The 18,518-nt window shown below is 40.3% G+C and overlaps 1 protein-coding gene across 1 annotated transcript; it reads left to right on the top strand.

Annotated features, from left to right (window-relative positions):
* The first annotated feature begins 8,892 nt into the window (after positions 1-8,892).
* metrn (meteorin, glial cell differentiation regulator) lies at positions 8,893-15,618 on the top strand. The gene is made up of 4 exons (XM_041229250.1): positions 8,893-9,207; positions 11,468-11,907; positions 14,249-14,308; positions 14,915-15,618. Exons 1-4 carry the CDS (start codon positions 9,107-9,109, stop codon positions 15,226-15,228), a joined length of 915 nt encoding a protein of 304 aa, XP_041085184.1. The 5' UTR covers positions 8,893-9,106; the 3' UTR covers positions 15,229-15,618.
* The last annotated feature ends 2,900 nt before the right edge of the window (positions 15,619-18,518 follow it).

The following is an 18,518-nucleotide window of genomic DNA, read 5'->3' as shown; positions in this document are numbered from 1 at the left end:
AGTCCATACTGGTCAAGTCGTATGATCAGGCAGTCCCTGCTCCTCCAGCGCAATACAGCTTAGTAAAACAGACCTGTTGTTCTGATCCATACAGTCACATGCTACTTATTCATTTTTTAGATATTGTACTATTAATTATATATATTTTGGGGCCCCTCAAAGCCCCTAAAGCCCCTGTGTTAATCCAGCCCTGGCTGGTTGCGTAAGCCTCCTCTCTCAAGGAGAGAAGTGTTTGCTTTGTGCTGTGCATCACCAACCTGTTCAGCTTTCTAATACCCGATCATGATAGCTGTGTTGCAAGGATTAACATGCCCCCCCCACCTACACACACACACATTGAGGTGTGAGCTCTGGATTGGGTGTGAGAAAACCTCAATCTAACCCTCAATCTCCTGGACCCTGCCCTGTGGCAGAATGCATTTTCTCGTACCTCCCGGCAGACATTCAGCAGTGTGGCCAGGTCTGGAGCTGGCTGTCTGGATCTCAGCAAGTCAGACTCGTTCTAGACATTGCACCGCAGGTTCTATAGCAAGTTATTCTTGTTTGAATCCATTTCTAACCAAAAATATTCCCTGCATTTATATTCAGCTAACCCTGTCAACACAGTATATTATAACTGTATTGATATGGATATACAATAAGACACATGGTACTGCAATGTATTATCAGCAGTTTGTGTTTGTTCATGCTAATCATCCAATGGCAGCCTCGTCACCCTACCATTGCCCTGCTACACAATTCAGAACCATTGCTTTCATACAAAGGAACATAAGCAGATTTCTGGATGAGGCGGTTCCTAGTAGTTGATTGATCTCAGGTCTTATTGACTCAGCTGATTCCTTTGAGCTCTGGGATCGTGTTAGTTGGACTGTTGGACTCTCTCCAAGGCCACAATGACCTTTTGGTAATGTGGTGACCAGAACTGAACACAGTATTGTACATGCAGCCTCACCAGCGCCTTGTACAACATCATCATAACCTTTTTAACATTCGACAACATTCTGTCATAAATCGTTGCAAGGATCAAGACGAGCACTGGGGTGCTGAATGGTGGGTGGAGGAAAACTCTGCGTAGCAGAGATGTAAGCCCCTCTGTGTTTTTAGAACACCCCTGGTGGAAAGCGAGACTGACAGCTGCTGAGCTTTCTCAGATTCATTATTGCTTTAGTGAAAATTCACACCCACAGGAGCCAAGCAAACAAACACTACCAGGGAAGATTCGAGATACTGCTGGGGAGGGACTGTAACAAAGTGAAGACAGGCTCCTACTATCACTGAGTTATCTGTAATCAATCCAATGGCTTTAACATCCTACTGCAGAGTTCTCTAACATACTGTTGAATTATCTGTCTCTCAGGTCCCCAGTACCGTGTTCTCTAGACTAAAAGTGATTTAGATGGCTCTCAAATCCAAAGTACAGTACTGAGTTTTCTAAACTAGACTGTATTGCATTAGCTGGCTCTCAGATCCCCAGTACTGAGTTCTGTATGTATTGTATTAATTAGGTGGCTCTAAGATCCCCAATACTGAGATTTCTGTACTATATTGAATTATATATATTTATTGTGCTTGATGTGCTATTAGATTAAACACCCTCTTTCATCAAAGTGACAAACTGCCTCCCTCTGCACTGCAGCACTGATCCCCCCACCCCCTCCTGCTGAAAAGGCAAAGTCGGAAAATTCATAAACTCAGCACTTCAAAGCCAAGCAGAGGAAAGGACTAGCCTGGGGCTTGATGCTAATCTGAGCTGCTTAAACAAACTGTGAAAAGAGAAAGTAGTGAAATTGGAGGTTATGAAGCGTGAAGGTCCGTGACAGAGGTGCCCACACTGTGCCCCCGGGTGCTGCTGAACTATAACAGTGACCTACAGCTGAAGCATCGTTTTGATGCAATACCAGAGACTCTTAGAATAACATAGGAGATAAAACTGTACTTTGGTAATAAAGTATTGTCCTGTAGACCCCAATGATTTGAATGTGTCCATTCATAGTTTTTTTTTAGTGAGGACAGCAGGTCTCTATAGGAGAGAATGATATACAGTGTTCCCTTTGTTATTTCAGAATTCAAAAATTCATTAACTTGGTAATACATGGTAAGGCCTAAGCATCTCTGTATGGACAAATCAGTTAACATTAGCAGATCTAGAATAGATTTTAAGGTGTTGCTTTTAACTTAGAATGCATTAAATGGCCTTGCACTATCAGACTGAAATGATCTTTTAATACCATATATACATAGACACCCACTCAGATCACAGAATGCTAGGTTGCTTACTGTCCCACAAATTAAAAAAGACACAGGTGGTCGAGCATTCAGTTATAGGGCCTGTAAACTAGAATGATCTGCCTAGCTCTCTAAGGGAAGCATCAAGTGTCACTGCTTTTAAAACAAGACTAAAAATACACTTTTATAATGGAGCGTTTTTATGCTAAAAGGATGTTCCTTTTATTCTCTGCCTTGTTTGACTGTTCTGTGTGTTTTTTCTTTAGTTTTTCTTGCTTTTCTTGCTTTCATTCATTTATTAATATTTGTCAATGCTTTTATTCATGTGAAGCGCTTTGTGGCAATGTTTATTGTGAAAGGCTCTATATTAAAAATAAATATTTGTTTTATTATTTATTTATTTTTCTTCCTGCAGTGATTTGAGGACAGATCTCAAACCCCAGTGCACTAGAGTTTTGAAAAGTGTTTTGAAGTTTAAAGTTATAAGTGTAAAAAGTTGTTAGGATGTTAACAATGAAAAGAAAAATGACAGGTGTGTTATTCAAACTGTTGTAGCAACATATGGGGATGCAAAATGATTTTTCAGTACAATAAATATTCAAGGCTAGATAATAAACACTAATACATTCCAATCCTAGTAAAAATATTCCTGATTTTAATATTATTTGAGAAATACGTTTTTAAATTGTTCCTATTATTGGAAAAACAGCGTTATAATTAGACTGAATCCCAGTATGTTTAGTTTTACAATCTGTACACTTTTTTTTCAATGACAGGAATTAGCTACTTATAGCTATTTAGTTACACAATTTAAACAAAATGCAGTATAAAGGTAGGCTTGATGATTCAATGGTTAAAAAAAGGGGCTTGCTACTAAGAGGTTCCTGGTTCAAATCCCAGCCCAGCCCCTGACTCACTGCGTGTAACTTAGCAAGTCATTTAATCTCCAAGTTTCTGTTGTAAGTGACTTTGCAGCAGCAGTTGTTGTTGCTGCATAGTTCACCCCCTAGTCTATGTAAGTCCCTGTGGATAAAAGTGTCTGCTAAATGACTAATGAAGAAACAGAACCGTGGTAACTGAAATGTACAGTATGAAAATAGTATAGGTAAATGCAACATATCTTGCGTATTCACATTGCAGATTCGTATGGGTGACCTCCTGTGTTGTTTTTTCCTTTTGTTGGAGTGTCTGTTTACCGACTGACACCCTCAGCAGCACCTAATCTGCTGAGAATCCTGTGATTGAGAAAGCAGATTGGAGCCGGTCTCACAGCCCTGCTTCCCTGGGTCAGAGAAACAGGTATCTTTACAAACACAAGGTTCCCCTGCCGCAGACTGCTGATGAATCCAGAGCTGTCAGCTCTCCCTTATTGCCAGCACTCTCCCCCTTTTATCGGACCCTTCCCTTAGTCACCTCCTAGAACAGATTTTCTCCCAAATTCCAAAATATGGCACTGGTTGTGAATTTCTTGAAAAATAACTTGGATGATTTGCCCTGTGACCTTCACGGCGATGTAAGCCAGCACTTACAACAGTGACGACAGAGAGACTTTCAAGTGCTGCTACTGTTGCTTGTTCCCACAGATTGTATCTTTCTTAACTAACCCCAGGATTCATTTTTAATGAAGGTGTTGCATAGTGTACCTTTAAAAAGTGTCAAATACCAAAACAATACAGAAAGCTTATTTTGGGATTTTATGCAGCGTTAATATTAAATATTTGTACTTCGGCCTTGATTCATTTGAATTATGGTGCCACCTCATCGCTTCATGTAGTTTAAGCTCACACCTGTAGTCTAGCTGCTTACAGACCATGTGACATGCAGCACAGGTAAAATGATGCAACAGTTTATCTTTAGCATTGTATTTGAAATGTTTCAATATGCTGATTTAACTTTTTTTTTATTACAAATCTAAAGATTTTTTTTTTCTTTAATCAATCGCATATGAGAAATCAAGCAATCATTGTGAAGCATTTGTTTAAAATTCCAGAGCATCTTATCCTGCATACCAACAGAATCCTGTGCACAGATCATGTGCTATAGTTCTAAAGGGCTGGTTCACAGACTTGATTAGCACTATCTATAGGGGGTCTGTTATTATAACAGCAATTGTTTTGCTTAATTTGACCAGTCAGAAGCACACAAGATGTATGAACTTTTCACCCAAGCTTGTTTCTCAGTTTTGTAACATTAATAGGGAGTAAAGAGTAAATGCTTGAAAAATATGAGCTAGTGTGTCTCTGTTTAGCTGTTTTTGAGTTGAAATGCCCCCTGGAACCCCTGGTCTGTCACTTCTCAAGTTTCACCTTGTGCTGGAGTTGTCCACCTTCATTAATCACCCCCTTCATCATCCTAATCTAATTATTAAGAAGAGGTCAAGGGTCACAGCTGAACGCAGCAAGGTACAATGGAGAGAGCTTAGTGGGGAGCATAAGAGATGAAAGACAGAGCGGGGGGGGGGGCAGAAGAGAAGCCTTTTACCTAAAAAAAGTAACCATTTTAATCTAAACAGAGCAAAACACCAATTTTCAATAATAGAAAGAACCCAAGTTTATGCTTTTAAATCGTTTTAAACGGCTGCTTTTCTTGTAAATGGGTAGATTGGGTTTTTGTCAGGTTTTCTTCCAGTTTTGTCTTCTGGTTTTTTTTTTCACTTTATCCCTGGTGAAGCCTGTTTTTGCTGTGCAGCACCTATTGTGGCAACACAGAAATTAAGTGAGTGTGAGGTGCAGTCCTAATCCCCCAGATTTCTTTGTAATCATAGTTAATACAGCAAACAGCTTGAGCATACTCAAAAGAATGGGAATGATGTCACTCAGTTTTTTGGTTAAATGTTAAATCAAATTAGATGTGTTTTGTTTTCTTTAAAAATGAGGAGTCCGTTCACAGGTCTTTTACTCTTGTGTTGCACTTAAAAAACTCTAAAATGATCAAATACAGGTTTGTGAGATCCTGAGCACACAGAAAGTGTGGGCAGTGTTAATGTTGCTGGGTAAGAAACTGATTTTTAAGCCATAGTTAGTATTCCTTTAAAGGGGACAATGCCACAGCTGGGTTTTTTGCACGTGTCCCTTTGTGTGTCACTTGGTTTTGAAGCCCTGTCATAATTCTATGAGAGGGCGTACGTCTCTCTCCTAACCTTTCCTCACGGTCCATTACAGCGGCCCGTTTAGAATTCTGTCCCTTTCTTTTGTGAACCCCCTCCCTGTGTTGTTTTTCCACTGGGACATATCGGCGCACCAGCACAAAAGAATTGTACATTGAATTCAAATCCTTCAGCTTGAAAGGCACGCAGCAGGAGTGCATGTACAGAGAGGGTGCCAGCCCTGTTGCCAGGTTTACAGCAGGGTGAGTGCTGCCTTTCCCACTTCCAGGGGACAATGTGAGTCTCCCTCCCAGTCTACCAGCTCTAACCACTGGATCACACTGCCTCCCTCCCAGTCTCTCAGCTCTAACCACTTGACCTCCCTCCCAGTCCCTCAGCTTTAATCACTAGACCACACTGGTTCCCTCTGAGTCTACCAGCTCTAACCACTGGGCCACACTGCCTTCCTCCCAGTCTACCAGCTCTAACCACCAGACCACACTGCCTCCCTCCCAGTCACTCAGCTTGAATCATTAGACCACACTGCCTCCCTCCCAGTCACTCAGCTCTAATCACTAGACCACACTGGTTCCCTCCGAGTCTACCAGCTCTAACCACTGGACCACACTGCCTTCCTCCCAGTCTACCAGCTCTAACAACAAGACCAGCTTCTTTAGAAATAAACCGGAAAAAGGCTACCATGTTGGCTCATATTTATCAAATCTTTTTACTCTAAACTTTAAATAAAATTGACAATGTAACAAAACTGATGATGACCGCAAAGCTGTTTCACAATAGTACTGAAACTTAATAGGTCAGATTTCATCCAAGAGTGAGGTAAATGTTGTCTGAGTTTCTTTTCCAGGAAGTTACCAAGCATTGTATTAATCCAATATATATATATATATATATATATATATATATATATATATATAATATATATATATATATACGCGGACGTCAAAATTCCAGAAGTTGCTGGTGTGCTGGGATATTAAGGTGGCTTTAAAACACAGCACTATTTAACAGAAACCGATGTAGCCAATAGCCTTATTTCTATTTTTACATTTTGGTCGGCACTTTGCAAGGGTGTTTAAATATATTATGTATGCTCTGACCGGGAGTATAAACGGATGGCTCTATACAAAAGCCTGAGTACAATGCACCGCAGCCGGGATCCGTCCTGGCCAACCCCCCGTCTACAAGGAAGTGCCACAAAGTAAGGGCTCACTGGAGACGGGGGTGGGGAGAGGACGCATCCTTTTAAAGGTTAAAGCGATGAAACCAATGTAGATGCGCTGTCAGTCTCTTTGAAACGTGTAGGCGCTACACAAATCAATGCAGTAATTATACAGCATTGTCACTTTGGGCGCGCATGGTATCGATTGATTTTGTTATTGCAGGGTGCAAGGATGGGGGTAGAGTTACCTTTAAACAAACTGTGTGTACCAGTAATATGTTTTTTTGAAACAAATGCTATTTCATAGTGTGCTAAACGACATGAAAACCTGTGAAAACTGCAAAACGGCGATAAGTGCTACAAAGATGTCTGTTTTTGTGGAAACAGATAAAGGCACGATTTGTATCTTTTTGCAGACAATTTTGCGGGTCCGGCTACACTGCAGCAGCTATGCATACACTCTCTAATACGTTGTATAATACAATATTGTTTTGGCTTGATGATTTTCTGTGCACAGGTTTCAAAAATATGAATATGATTAAAAAAAAAAAAAAAAAACATTTTTCAATCTGGAAATCTGGTAACCCTGTGCCAACTTCTTGAGACTGTGTGTTGACTGTGGCACGATTCAATTTATATTAACAAGGTACCCAGACGTGTTTTTTGTTTTTTTGTTTTTTCAATTTCAAATGTAAGGCGACTTTTAATTTAATAATTTATTATGCGTACTATTTTCTTTAAATTAATTGGCTATTATTTCATTTTCAGTGATCTGATTGGCCAAATTAGTAAGTGTAATAATTAAAATTACAACACGTTCTAAATTAAAATGAGTAGATGTACTAAATATTTGAAACTTGTGCTCAATAATGTGTTTTTGACCCGAATGACCATCCATAATTTGATAACCATACACGCCTAGGGAACTTCGTGACGCCTTTCTGATTGCCATTGAGGGGCGACGTGTACAGGGACCAAACCTCTGCGGGTTCTTGCCCGAACATGTATTTTGGGATTTAAATAATAAAGAAAATACTGTAAGGGCGTTTGTTAACTATGTGGTGTGTTCTTTTGTAGTTTTAACGACCATTAATATAATTAGTTTCTAGTCGATAGGCTTACTGGTCATTTTACAAGGCTACCTGAAATGTGGCTCAATCAAGGTCAATCCTAACTTAAAAGACTTTCTGAACCGTGTTTTTATGTGTAAATGGCCCGTTAACGCAGTCCAGTTTACAGGAGCTGCTTTAGCCCGCGTTTGGTCTCACGTGAGGAGGGCGGGACTGGCCAGGTTTCGATCGATCTTTCCAAGCCTGAATAGATTGAATTCCATTCCGCCCCGCCCTCTCGAGTGCAAAGTATTGTCCCAGATCGTCCTTTTAGTTTTAGGGTGCTCTTTATTTCAAACTTTTTTGGCGGGCTTCTTTCTTGTCCACTTTTTTTTTTTTTTTAAGTCTAAGGAACAACAGTGTCTGAAGAACATTTAAATACAATATGCAATACTTCCTCAGTCCCGCATCACATAGATTTGCAAATCTAGTTGGAGCTATAAGATTATATTAGATTTTAAAGACCCCTATTCATTATAATCACATATAAGAACATAATACAGTGTACAAACGAGAGGAGGCCATTAAACCCATCTTGCTCGTTTTGTCGTTAGTATCATATTGTTCCCAGAATCGCATCAAGCAGCTCCTTGAAGGATCCCAGGGTGTCAGCTTTAACAACATTACACAGTATACTTTTGTAGCTGTAATGGTTGTTTTACCGTTTTTTGTTTTTTGTTTTTGTTTTTTTAAAAAAAGGTAATTTACACGTTGGAGTAAAAATGAAACCATGATTTGGCACCTGTGTTGCTATTGTACATGGTACATTATCTCTGGTGGTTATGGTATTGCACACCATGTGGATAAATTATAATAGGACAATAAGACAATCTAATAAGAAATGTGCAGGGCAACTTTCTGAATACTATAAATAACAGATTGTTCATTTAAAACATGAATGTGTGACCGTGCCCAAAGGAAACAGCGTACATTACAATAATATCAAACAGGTTAAAGGCCTTTGCTGGGCACTGACAGAAAGTCACAACGTTAATGGATAAAAATACATGATGTGGTCTATACCTCATAGGATTTACCTACTAACTATAATACTATATTCCCTCGTGCCCAATATCTGTCTATCTCGTCCCCCGCACAAAATTCTTAGTTGTGAAGTCATTAATTTTATACATATATTGTTTAAGACCACGCCCCCGTTCGCTGGACCTCGTCTCCGATTGGGAGAAAGTTTTTAGTCCCTTAATTGCGATTGGTCGACAGAATTTCTCACCCTATACTAAAACTTGCGGTACAGCTGGAAGGCGCTAGTCAGTGCAGATTGTGTAAAGTGAGGAGGTTGTTTTTACACTTAAGAGTCACATCAGCGTGGGTGTGTGTATACTAGCAGAGGTCTAGATATCACAGAGCTGTTGCAATGAAATAAGAACTTTTTTTTTTTTTTTTTTTTGCTGGTGTGTAAAAGCACGTTATTGAAGTAGCAAGTCGCGCCTTGTAAGCAGTAGAAAGTTTATTTTTCCTATACTTTTCTGTTAATTGTTATCAAAGATGCTTTCTGGGTCTGTCTGTGCCTTGTGGATTGTACTGCTGTCACAACTGGAAATTGCTTATTCTAGTTACTCAGAAGACCAATGCAGCTGGATGGGGAGGTAATAGCATTTCTTAAAGTTTATTTTATTATTGCAGTAGAGCCGCAAAAACAAACGCCGCATTGCCTTCGATTAAAACATTGACTGGTTCACACAATACCTACGTTTGCACTAATAATGTGTAGCCTATTTTGGTGTGTGTTAGAGAGAGAGAGAGAGAGAGAGAGAGAGAGAGAGAGACTGAGACTATTTAAAACAAAAAAAGTGAATACAATTTATTAATTGCATTCCTACATTTAATTAATCCAACACTTGGAAATTCTAATGACATTTTGACATGATTTAATTATAATACATTATAATTATCAAACGTGTAATAGTTTTGATGCCGTCATTTCCATGCTGGTTATACAGTTAAATTAAAACAATTTTGCGCTACTGATTTGTGTATTACGTCTTTCGCTCTGCTGTGTATTTATCGCGTAAACAGATGCGAGGTCTGAGTCGGGGCAATAAATCAGGACTTTGATAGATAGGCCTACAAAAACACATGTCCCAGACTCCATGGGAGTCTGTCGTAGACAAACGTGTCTCGCAATAAGGCAACAATGAATTCCGTAACTTTAAACCATTTTGCAACTATTTTGACATTCCTCACTCGTCACAGTGCAAAACAGCATCATTTAAACAGTTAGTAGAACGGTCGCGTTTAAATCGATTAGATTGCAATTACTTATTAACTTTAATTGGTAGTTGAGTTTCATGTGTATTGTTAAATGTATGAATAATTTGTACGTCTTGCAATGGCTGTGGTTTAATGTTTTTTGGCGGCCAAGCTTTGTACAAAAACAACTGTCTAGTCCAGGGCTTCTCAAACGCGGTCCTGGGGACCCCCTGTGGCTGCTGGTTTTCATTCCAACCGAGCTCTCGGTTACTTATCCAGACCCTTAATTGAACTGATAATTTGCTTAATTAGACCTTTTTACTTGTTTTCAACTCTTAAACAGTTGCAGTTCAAGTTACTTATCAAATGTTACAGCTAACTCGAAATATGCAACTGTTCAAGAGCTGAAAACAAGTAAAAAGGTCTAATTAAGCAAATTATTAGTTCATTTAAGGGTCTAGTTAAGTAACTGAACGCTCGGTAGGAATGAACACCAGCAGTCACAGGGGGTCCCCAGGACCGAGTTTGAGAAGCCCTGGTCTAGTCGGTGTAAATGCATGTCTGTAGAGCGAGTGTTCGCGAGTTCCATTTGTCCCACTGAGGACTAACTGGTGTGAAACTAAAATAAGTTAAAGTAGACCGCTTACTTGAGGAAACAGGCCACTTTAGTTATTGTGTGTTTTGAAGTAGCGCAGTTACCCGAGTCAGAAACAACAGGTGTGTATTTATAGCACTAAACAAACTTTTATATGTAATAAAGTATAGCATACGTAAAGTTAACTTTTTTAATGACATGATACCTTGGTTAAAACTGAGATTCTTTCCAAGTACAGTAACTAGCAAAGAAAATGAGAACCGTTTTTTTTTTTGCTTGAGGTAAAAAAAAAAAAAAAAAAAAAAAAAATCAGTTGTATTTTGTTTATTAAAACAAAGTAACCAAGTACTATTTATTTAAAAAATAGCTACTGTATCGCTTTCTTATGTTATGCTTTTTAATGACACATTTTATTTGCTCCACCAAATGCACATTATACCATCCAGACAACCTGAGGACCGTCTGCAATCTAAGTGTAAACAGCAGGGGGACCCCGTGTGTTTTCTGGTTAATTTGAACTGAGCTCTGTTACTTAACTGAACCCTTAATTGAACTCTTAAACAGTTTAAGATTCCAAGTTAGCTGTAGCATTTTATTTCAGCATCATTTTTGGAGCCGAGAACAATTAAAAAGGTCTAATTAAGCCCATTATTAGTTCAGTTAAGGGTTTACTTAAGTGATTGAGAGCTCAGCTGGAATGAAAACCAGGCGTCACAGGGGGTCCCCAGGACCGTGTTTGAGAACCCCTGCTCTAGGCATTAGTAAAAGTAATTCAGCATAAGGAGGCACGTTTTAGTTTTTCCCTTTTGATGTTACATTACACACTCTACAGTACACAGTAGTATTGTGGAGACTTTTTAAAAAGGAAACTCTAGCTGTCATTCCCAATGGCATTGTCCAATGACGGGAGCTGTCCTTTACCTTTACCGCTCACAACTCCATCCAGTCCTGGTGTCAAGCAGAGACTGTCAACTTTGCTAAAGTGTACAGTAGTTTTATGTTCACTGTGTTTGTGATTCATACATTATTGCATCTAATATCAAGTCTCCCCTTGTTCACAGTGGGCTGTCCCAGCAGCCAGGCAGCGTGGAGCAGATCTCCCTCCATTGTGCAGAGGGTTCCCTAGACTGGCTGTACCCCAAGGGGGCGCTGCGGCTCAGCCTGTCCCCCAGACTCCCCTCGGGAGCGGTGGGGCCGGGGGGTGCGGGGCGGAGCTCTGGACTCATTACTGCCTGCATCAAGCCAGAGGAGACGTTCCGGGGGGCGCAGATCTACCTGGAACGGGACGGGATTCTGGAACTGCTGGTGGGAGATCGGCATGACTCCCCTCGGCCCCCTCGAGTGCGCTGCTTCAGCCGGCAGCCTGGAGAGAAGGTGGCTCTGTTTCTGCAGGCCACTCCGCAGCAGGACATCAGCCGCAGGATCGCAGCCTTCCGATACGAACTGCGCGGGGACTGGAACGCACGGTTGTCTCTCGACACCAATACCGTCCACCACGAAGGTGAGAGTAGGAGAAATCAGATCTGAAGAGTGACTTGGGGCTTTTATTGTGTAGTAGCTACCTCAAAGTAATTTGGGCACAGGCATAAATTGATCTTACTTGGCTGTTTGCGGCACTCTATTGCATAGGTTCTTATCTTAAACATTGCCTTCCTGCGATGTGTGTGTGTGTGTGTGTGTGTGTGTATATATATATGTATATATATATATATATATATATATATATATATATATATATATATATATATATACACACACACACACACACAAATTCAAATCGGAGAGTATAATGTTTATATAAAATGTACAATGCAAATATTTTTAAATAGCTTGTTTATGTAGCTAACCATTAATAAACTAAAATAAGAGGATAGATAGCTTCTCGCTTTATTTCAATTTGGCAAATTTGTCGACACTACTCTGTTTTAAAGATCGCTCATCTCCAGTACAGTTATTCAGAGAAAGTGGATTCGGAATTAAATCTACAGTGTTTACATTGTGTGGTGAAATAAAAAAGAGAGAATTAAATTCTAAATACTGAAATGTATTGTTTTTCTCAAGTCGGCAAAATTCAGCGATTACTAACATTAACACCCTGCCTCTGCTCACAAATGATTGGACAGCTGTCAGATCTTTCACTTTCACATTGGCTACACCCTCGCCTTCAATTTTCATGTAGAATACCGTGAACGACCTCTGCTTGCTTATGATTGGACAGCTGCATAAAACTTGGCAGATAGTTGACTCTTCTATTGGTTAAACGTACTGTCGGTACCTGCAACTGAAACAAACAGTTTGTCCCACCCAGCTAATTTGTTATTGGGCTAGAGAGAAAATGCACATTCAATTGTTTGATCGTATCGCAGAGGCCCTTAAGGAAATATAAAAATGTCGAGTACGTACAAGCACAGCTTTAGCGAGCAGTACAGTCAAGACTGCTGTGACGCTTTTGTTGGAAAACGTGTTTAAAGCTTTATTTATTTGCCCACGCTACGACCCGCCAGAATGTGTTCATGACCCATAATTTAAGAACAGCTGTTGCGGGCACGATGGCCTAGCTTCGCGTTCACGAATTTGTCCTGCAGGCACCACTTTCATGACCACTGCTCTAGACCAATGGAATGAATCTGATCAACAGAGCATAAAACCACGAAGCAGTAGCATTTTAATTGTATTTTAAAAATGGAGTAAAAGTAAATTTGAGCAAGAAGGATAATGTTGCCAGTGCTAATAGGAGCCCTTCTATACCAGGTTTTAGGGGAATGTTAGATTTGTTTTTGTTGATTTGTGTTTTGCCTAAGCCCTGCTAACCTTCGGCCGGGTGCTGCTGTTTAAGGGTCATGCATAAACACAGTGAGGAGCCAGGCCTTAGACCTGTTTCATAGAGCTTCACTGAACTCACAACCTCCAACCCCTTCCCTTCCCTTTCTACTCTCCAACTCCTTTAACAGGGAGAGAAAATTACTCAAGCTCCCTTGAGGCTAGCTGATAAATTCCCTTGCTGCCGCTGCTGCTACCAAACCAAGAGAATGCTGCTTTTTTTTTTTTTTTTAAGGGCAGGCAAACAAAAGCCCAGTGTGAGAGGCCTTGTACAGAGCTAGGCCTGTCATTCAGATGCATTGGCTTCAAGGATTAGTGAAAGTTGCCGTGGAAACCGAGAGGCCTTCCATCAACTGGGATGCTCTCTTTGTTTTGTTTTTCCTCTGCAGGGAAGCCTGTCTCCAGGAATGTATAAGGCTGGATTAATGACTGGGGAGCTGGGGGGTGGAGGGGGAGGGGAGTTTATATTAGAGAGCTGCTGTTAGAATTTTGACTGAACTCCAAGTGACCATTACAATGAAAACAATGTCACTTTTTAGCTGAGGAAATAGCGATATACATTAAACATTCCACATTACATTACCTCTATTTATTTAATAATTTGACGTGATTCTCTACAAATGGAATGCTTCAAATGTGAAAAATGGCTTAGTTCCTTTATAGTTAACACTTTTTTTTAACAGGATCAGACCTTCCCCACTCCCAGCTTCTTGGGACTGGCCCCGTCTATGCCGCATCCTCACCAACACTTTTTATGGACCCACAATAAAACCCAGCTGCTGCCCTTGGTAAAGCATCTTTCATTGATGCAGAGATCTTGATTCTTTTAAAAAGGGTTATGGTAAAATACAAACTGAAAATTGTGGATATAGCAGTCTGTTTCGGACATAAACCCAAGAGTAGCCTAGAAATTAGTGAGCCTGGTTAGGCCAGCCTTAAAGACTTAAGAAATAATGATATGTTGACTGCTCATGTAGCTTTCTTTCCCTCGTACTTTATCTGTTTTTCTTTCTCCCCTGTAGGAGCCTGCAGACCCTGCAATGACACAGAGATACTGATGGCTGTGTGCACCAGTGACTTCGGTAAGTTACAGCTTTATAACAGTTGTTACTACAACCCTGGGCTGCCGTGATGCAGTATCCAGTATCTCGGAGGCAGAGGGAGAAAGCTTGAGCAGTGATAAGGGATTAATGCTTATGACAGTGTCCGCTCCCAGTAATAAAAGGTCTGAAGCCTGGGGGATCTGGTATCTTAGCAGCCCAGCTCAGCTGAGCCTCAACAGGCAGGCTACAGTCTACCCTAATCCCCTGATCTGCAGGCCCCAATGCAGCCCCAGGTTGGTCGTGCAGCAGCCCATTAATCCATCACTGCCTCCTTGATGAAATAATCCTGCCTGCCTTTCAGCGGACCATGCCTTCTGGCTGCCTGGTGTTCAAGGCTCATTGTGTAATAAAATGTTTAGGGACATTTTTTTGCGAGTTGCAGACAGTGATTAGCCTTAATCTTGGACTACCTAATGTTACATTAGTACTAATTAGTTGTTTAGAGTTAATTTATGGCAGTTGCTTTGATTGACTGAGATAAAAAGACAGGTCACGATTCTGTGAGTGTGAGTGCTTGCAGTACATGTTTCTAGTCGCCCCACTCTATTGGCAGATTTCTCACAGCTCGCTCTTGTCTCTCTTCAGTGGTTCGAGGGAACATTCGCTCAGTATTGAATGACGAGGACCTGCGAGTGTCTGTGATCAAAGTGAGCGCGTCGCGGGTTTATCGACAGAAGTACTCCCTTTTCCCCACTGGGGGGCGCTTGACAAAGGCCGGGGAGATTCGGACCCTGCTGCAATGCGGTGTCAAGCCTGGAGCCGGCAGTTTCCTCTTCACCGGGAGAGTGCACTTCGGGGAGGCCTGGCTAGGTTGCGCACCCAGGTACAAGGACTTCCGCCGGGCCTACGAGGAGGCCCAGAACACACACGAGATCCCCTGTGAACTGGCCTCTGACTGAGAGACACAAACAGCTTCCTGCCAGGGGAGAAAATACAGCCCTTTGGAAAGCCTTTGAAATCTACCTCCATACCAAGTTTTGTTTTTGATAGTTCCAGTGGTTTTAAAAGGACTACCAACATGTGGAGCAGCATTCCAGATACACTGTAGGAGGAATCGGAAATGGATGACATATAGGATAATGATTCACAAAGAGTGAAAGGGCCCAGTGTGGGTTGATAAACTACATGCCTGTTAGATAGCTGCATAACCTGCTGCTTTTGTGAAGGAACGCAGGAGTTCTGTTGAGACTGGAAATATATGAAATAGTGTTGCATGCTATACTGTATATGTGGCCCAGTCATAGACTGAAAGATTTTGTTGGGCTGTTCAGTACAATGGCCCCACCCCCCGACACACACCGTTTTTATAAATTGCACCTGCCATTTATCACTTGTATTTATATGAGGAAGGACCACTTTTGTAGAGGGTGGGGGAGGGTAATTTTCTGATTTGCACTGTTCTGTTGTCATGGAAATGAAAGGACCAAGGGGAAAAAAATAATAAAATCAAGCACTGAAGAATCTGGAAACCAAACGTTTTATAAGTGTGTATATGTACACTACAGTATTAATATATAATTGGACTTCAGCTAGGCCTAGTTTGTTTCTGAGCATGTGAAAGCTGTAGCAATCGGCCTGAGTTTTAACTGCAGTACGATTTTAAAATGTTATTCCCAGTGTGTACACTGTTTTTTTTTTTTTTTTTTTTGCTGTAGATATATGCACAGGGTCCCCTGTATATTTAGTGAAAAGACCCTGTATAAAAAACGACAACTTTGTTAAACACACTGCAAAAATATTAACCGTGCGCTTCAAATGCTGATACTATAAAATTACAGACTATTCAACGCGCTGAGGAAATCTATTCCATGTAAACCTTGAAATGAAAAAGAAACCTAGAAACTACTGTGTTGCGCAGTTCTGGTGAACCAGTGGTTACCATGTTGCCGAAATGTGCAGCTTAGTTGAATTGTAGTCTCAACAAGTCCCAATGCATTCAGTTTTGCTGAAGTACAGCAATTCCTCTATATAGAATATGTGTCTTATCTGTACCTGAAAGTGAATTGGTACACAATGGTTTCTTATTGTTTTACCTTTTAAGATTGGGAGGTAAATTGTGAGAGGAACACAGTGTGTTAAACATGCACGTTTTGTTAAGCATTAGCCAAGAGAAGTTTATGGAACATGAAGTACAGTAATTTGATGTATGGGGTGAATACTGGAATGTGGTATTGGTCATTTCTGACATGCATTCTAATGTGCTTTAGATCTTAACATGTAAAACACCAGAATTGTGTTAAGTTGCATCCAGCTTTTAGTACTGGGACACTAGATCATTGGAGTGAATATTAAAAGTTGACGAATCCTGTATGTATCCAGCAAAACATTTATCCAGGTTTTCTTTTAGTTTCACTTCAAACTAAAGTCTGTTGGCTTCAGCAGTAGGCAATATTAACCACATATATTGTCCATTCTGACCAGAACTTCACTCAATGTCAAAATCTGACTTGGGTGAACTTTGCTTTCTGCATACATTTTTCCATATCTGTAAGTGTGTTTATGAAATTATGTTCAGCTCAAAGTCTATTCTTTGTTTCGGCGTTGCATGTGTTTGTACCTTGTTTTCCTATCTTAAAGTGCACTAAATTGATTGAAAAACTGATACCAAATGTAGTTTTTGAACAAGAACGTTTATATGAAATGCACCTCGAGAGCTTCATACTGCCGTTTTGTTGACAATGTTTTTGTTTTTTAAATCCTAGCCTACCAAGGTAGCTGGAAGGAGTCTGTTTTGTGTGTGTTAATCTCAGTGTGTATATATGTACATAGAAATGGTTTACGAAACACTAATGTGTTTATTAATTTGTGCTTTTATGTTGTGAGCAAAGTGTTTGTTTGTGTTTGTTTGTACTTGAAATGTCTTATAAAGTTTTAAAAAGAAAACCAGACTTTGTTGTCCTTCCTTAAAAATCTATCTACTGTATCCATCTATCTATCCATCAGAAATCTATCTACTGTATCCACCTACCCAGGGGTGTAGTGCTGGGGGGTTGCGGGGAGGGGGAGCGCCGGTTCTGTACTTTGTGTGTAGAATATTATACTGTTTTACTCCTATTGATATATGGAGATATACATGTGTATAATCCATACAAATAAGCAAAGCATACAATAACTACAAGAAACCCTTGAGAGAAATAATGAAACAGTTTGACTATAGCATGCCTGGTCTGGAACAACAGGTGTGAATAATGTAGAGAGGTGATGGGAACCTGTATCAACGCTGTGCTGAGGTGTCAGTGGTTTACAATTAGATGTAAATTGGAACAGTTCTTATTTTTAGACCCTTATATAAGAAATAATGTAGATTAAAAAAAGCTAGTAATAAAGCTGAACATTTTAAAAGATAAACCTCAATTGCAACAAACAAAAGGGTACCTGTGGCATTTCACACCTTTTTTTTGCAAACAGATGCACTTCTGTTTCAAAACCTCAGTCTTACTTGCTCTTAAGTGGCTACAACAGGTCAGTGAGCCGAGCTGATTCTGAACCAAACCATTCAATATAAGAGAAGGGGGAGTGGGGCAGTGTTACGCAAAGGATTAATAATAATAATGACATTGTTTTAATCATGTGTGTATGAAACTGGTTGTGAAATTATGTACAGTATGTGTTTATATCTTTAATATAAATAGCTGTAAGTCTATTTGCTTAACAATGCTTCAATCCCTGATTGTCTGAATTTGTAATCAATTGGTACACCTGAATGCCCTTTCAAATACCGTAACTACTAGTAATTGTGGTTCTGTTGAGTGTATGGGAAACAGGGACTGCAGGCGGCATGGTAGGGTCGAGAGAGAAGGGGGAGGGGGTGTAGATAATAGCGACCCCCTCACTTCTAAATATAGCACTACACCACTGTATCTACCTGTCTGTCTACTGTATCCATCTATCTACCTATTCGTCTATCTACCGGTTTTCAAACTGAAATATTGGAGAATAGGTCGAAGTCAGGCTCACAAAACAAATTTATCACTGGTGGTTGATATACTGTACCAGCCATGTCTCCCGTCAATAAAACACCTAGGGCAGGGGTTGGCAACCTTTTTGTGCAAGAGAGCCAAACTGAATGGAAGCTTAGAGCAAGTGGTCTGCAAAGAGCCAATCATAAGCACACAATGTATGTACTTTAAAGTACAAACAATTATTATACTTCCAGTGTGCTTCTTTAATGTGACCTCTGCTGCTGCAT

The sequence above is a fragment of the Polyodon spathula genome, chromosome 26, assembly GCF_017654505.1.
Source record: "Polyodon spathula isolate WHYD16114869_AA chromosome 26, ASM1765450v1, whole genome shotgun sequence".
In the NCBI taxonomy this organism is placed as follows: Eukaryota; Metazoa; Chordata; class Actinopteri; order Acipenseriformes; family Polyodontidae; genus Polyodon; species Polyodon spathula.
Note: the sequence above shows the minus strand (reverse complement) of the source record. Positions and strands in the feature narration are given on the sequence as shown.

Excerpts from the sequence above, each read along its gene's own strand:
- metrn (XM_041229250.1), top strand. The coding sequence starts at position 9,107 with ATGCTTTCTGGGTCTGTCTGTGCCTTGTGGATTGTACTGCTGTCACAA. Across the intron at positions 9,208-11,467 it reads CAATGCAGCTGGATGGGGAG|TGGGCTGTCCCAGCAGCCAG; the intron begins GTAATAGCATTT and ends CCTTGTTCACAG. Across the intron at positions 11,908-14,248 it reads CAATACCGTCCACCACGAAG|GAGCCTGCAGACCCTGCAAT; the intron begins GTGAGAGTAGGA and ends TCTCCCCTGTAG.